Source organism: Meleagris gallopavo, chromosome 3 (assembly GCF_000146605.3).
Source record: "Meleagris gallopavo isolate NT-WF06-2002-E0010 breed Aviagen turkey brand Nicholas breeding stock chromosome 3, Turkey_5.1, whole genome shotgun sequence".
NCBI classification, from domain to species: Eukaryota; Metazoa; Chordata; class Aves; order Galliformes; family Phasianidae; genus Meleagris; species Meleagris gallopavo.
The window spans coordinates 42,069,419-42,072,208 of NC_015013.2; the positions used below are offsets into that span (position 1 = coordinate 42,069,419).

Consider the following 2,790-nt stretch of genomic DNA (forward strand, 5'->3'; position numbering starts at 1 on the left):
TTTAAGTCAGTCGTGCCATATGCTGCAATGCCAGGCTTGCAAAAACTTCTGTCTGATGCTGAATGTTTCCACATCATATTAAACAGCCGTTGCCAAGGGGTGGAAGTTGCATACCTACCAGCTGCTTCCGTTTCATATCTGGTCAAGAGTAAATAGGAACTGAGGAGTGGCACTCCCAGTAGCTGCATGACAGGTGATGGAGGGAGGTGTCTGAAACAAATATTGGCTTACCTGATCAAGTAGTTGACAACCCTGCCTATAGCAGGGGGGTTGGAGCTTTAGGATTTTAAGGTCCTTTCCAATCTAAGCCATTCAATGACTGCCTTCCTCCCCCATGTATTTCCTGTCTCTATCACAAGGGCTGCCTGTTGGAGACTGGGACTGAATAATATCAGTTCTGTATTATTCAGTGTTCCTGTGCCAAACGTCTCCACCATTTGTTTGGAAATCTGATATCTGATATCCTGGGTGTTTCTGGACATGCATTCATCTGTGGCCCAATGTGCCATCCTTAGGGCTGCTTTGCCTTCTCTTCTCTGGTCTTGCTCACCTCACTCAGCAGAAAACTGTCCCCTCTTTTTGATGGACTAATAGAATGACTTTGTGGAGTCCTGTAGAGGTTTTCCTGGCTTTTGGATCTAGGGAAAAGTGAGTAGCAGGAAAGCAGTCAGAGAAGTAAAGAAGCCATCAGAGAGTAAACATGGTTTATGGCAACAGAACTATCATCAGATGAGTTTGTGCAGTCATCTGTAGACTCTGTCTAAATAATAACTGAGTGTTTTAGCACTGTGCTTGGTATCATTTTAAATAATTGAAAATGTCGTGCTTTAATGCGCTAATGTGAAATAGATTTTATCATTTCTTAATATGATAATATTTTCCTGTCTTTCAGGCTGAAGGTGGCCCATTGTAAGGGTTAATCATCCGTCAAATATTTAATAATTGTTTGTTCAGAAAATTTCCTGCATTGTTCATGGTAAGGCTTGTATTTCATATTTCACTTTTAGTTTGTTATACTGCCACATTTTCTATGCTGTTTTCACTACAAATATTTACTTCATTTGTAAGAACTACTGATACTGTTGGGTCGTGTATTTAAAGGAAATTTCAACTTCTCAGAAGAAGTTTTCAATTTTGGATGACTGAATCAATATATAGGTTTAAATAAATTAATTTCTTAATACAAAGAAAACACATTATAAATAGTTGTGTTCTATAAAGCTTATAATCCGAGGGAATATTTTTATGTTTGCAATAGTTTATATTTTCAATAGTCTTTATTTGTAATTTCCAAAGAGGTTTCAAAGTAATGTGGGGCTTCTCTGACCATATTAAGCCAAATATTTCATTTGTTTTAGAGCGTAAATGGCATCAGCTGGTGGAATTTTATGACTGAATCTATTTTATCCCAAAACTTTCCCTTGTTATTTTACAGGAGTTTTTCATCAGTATGTCTGAAACCATTAAATATAATGATGATGATCACAAAACTGTGTTCTTGAAAACATTAAATGAACAACGTTTGGAAGGAGAATTTTGTGACATAGCTATCGTGGTTGAAGATGTTAAATTCCGAGCACATAGGTGTGTGCTTGCTGCCTGCAGTACCTACTTCAAAAAGCTTTTCAAAAAACTAGAAGTCGATAGTTCCTCAGTAATAGAAATAGATTTTCTTCGTTCTGATATTTTTGAGGAAGTTCTTAATTACATGTACACCGCAAAGATTTCTGTTAAGAAGGAAGATGTAAATTTGATGATGTCTTCAGGCCAGATTCTTGGTATTCGTTTTCTGGATAAACTCTGCTCTCAAAAACGTGATGTATCTAGTCCTGAGGAGAACACACAGTCCAAGAGCAAGTACTGTCTGAAAATAAACCGTCCTATTGGGGAACCTAATGATACCCAGGATGATGAGGTAGAAGAGATTGGAGATCACGATGACAGTCCATCAGATGTGACAGTGGAAGGAACTCCCCCCAGTCAGGAAGATGGGAAATCACCAACCACTACCTTGAGAGTTCAGGAGGCGATTCTGAAGGAGTTGGGAAGTGAAGAGGTTCGAAAGGTAAACTGCTATGGCCAAGAAGTAGAGCCTATGGAAACAACGGAATCAAAAGACTTAGGATCTCAAACCCCTCAGGCTTTGACATTTAATGATGGCATAAGTGAAGTGAAAGATGAACAGACACCAGGCTGGACGACAGCGGCTGGGGATATGAAGTTTGAATATTTGCTTTATGGTCACAGGGAACACATCGTATGTCAGGCTTGTGGTAAGACCTTTTCTGATGAAGCACGACTGAGAAAACATGAAAAGCTACACACTGCTGATAGACCATTTGTTTGTGAAATGTGTACGAAGGGCTTTACCACACAAGCTCATTTGAAAGAGCATCTGAAAATACACACAGGTTACAAGCCTTACAGTTGTGAGGTATGTGGAAAGTCTTTTATTCGTGCACCGGACCTAAAAAAGCATGAAAGAGTTCACAGTAATGAGAGGCCATTTGCATGCCACATGTGCGATAAAGCTTTCAAGCACAAGTCCCACCTCAAAGACCATGAAAGAAGACACCGGGGAGAGAAACCTTTTGTCTGCAGTTCCTGCACTAAAGCATTTGCTAAAGCATCGGATCTAAAGAGGCATGAGAACAATATGCACAGTGAAAGAAAACAAGTTACTACAGCCAATTCCATCCAGAGTGAAACGGAACAGTTACAGGCAGCAGCTATGGCTGCTGAAGCAGAGCAGCAATTAGAAACTATAGCTTGCAGTTAAAAAAAAAATTC

At 39.4% G+C, this 2,790-nt stretch overlaps 1 protein-coding gene across 1 annotated transcript; it reads left to right on the forward strand.

Annotated features, from left to right (window-relative positions):
• Positions 1–21: 21 nt before the first annotated feature.
• Positions 22–2,790, forward strand: ZBTB14 (zinc finger and BTB domain containing 14). Its single transcript, XM_010708732.3, has 2 exons — positions 22–976; positions 1,436–2,790. Exons 1-2 carry the CDS (start codon positions 974–976, stop codon positions 2,777–2,779), a joined length of 1,347 nt encoding a protein of 448 aa, XP_010707034.1. The 5' UTR covers positions 22–973; the 3' UTR covers positions 2,780–2,790.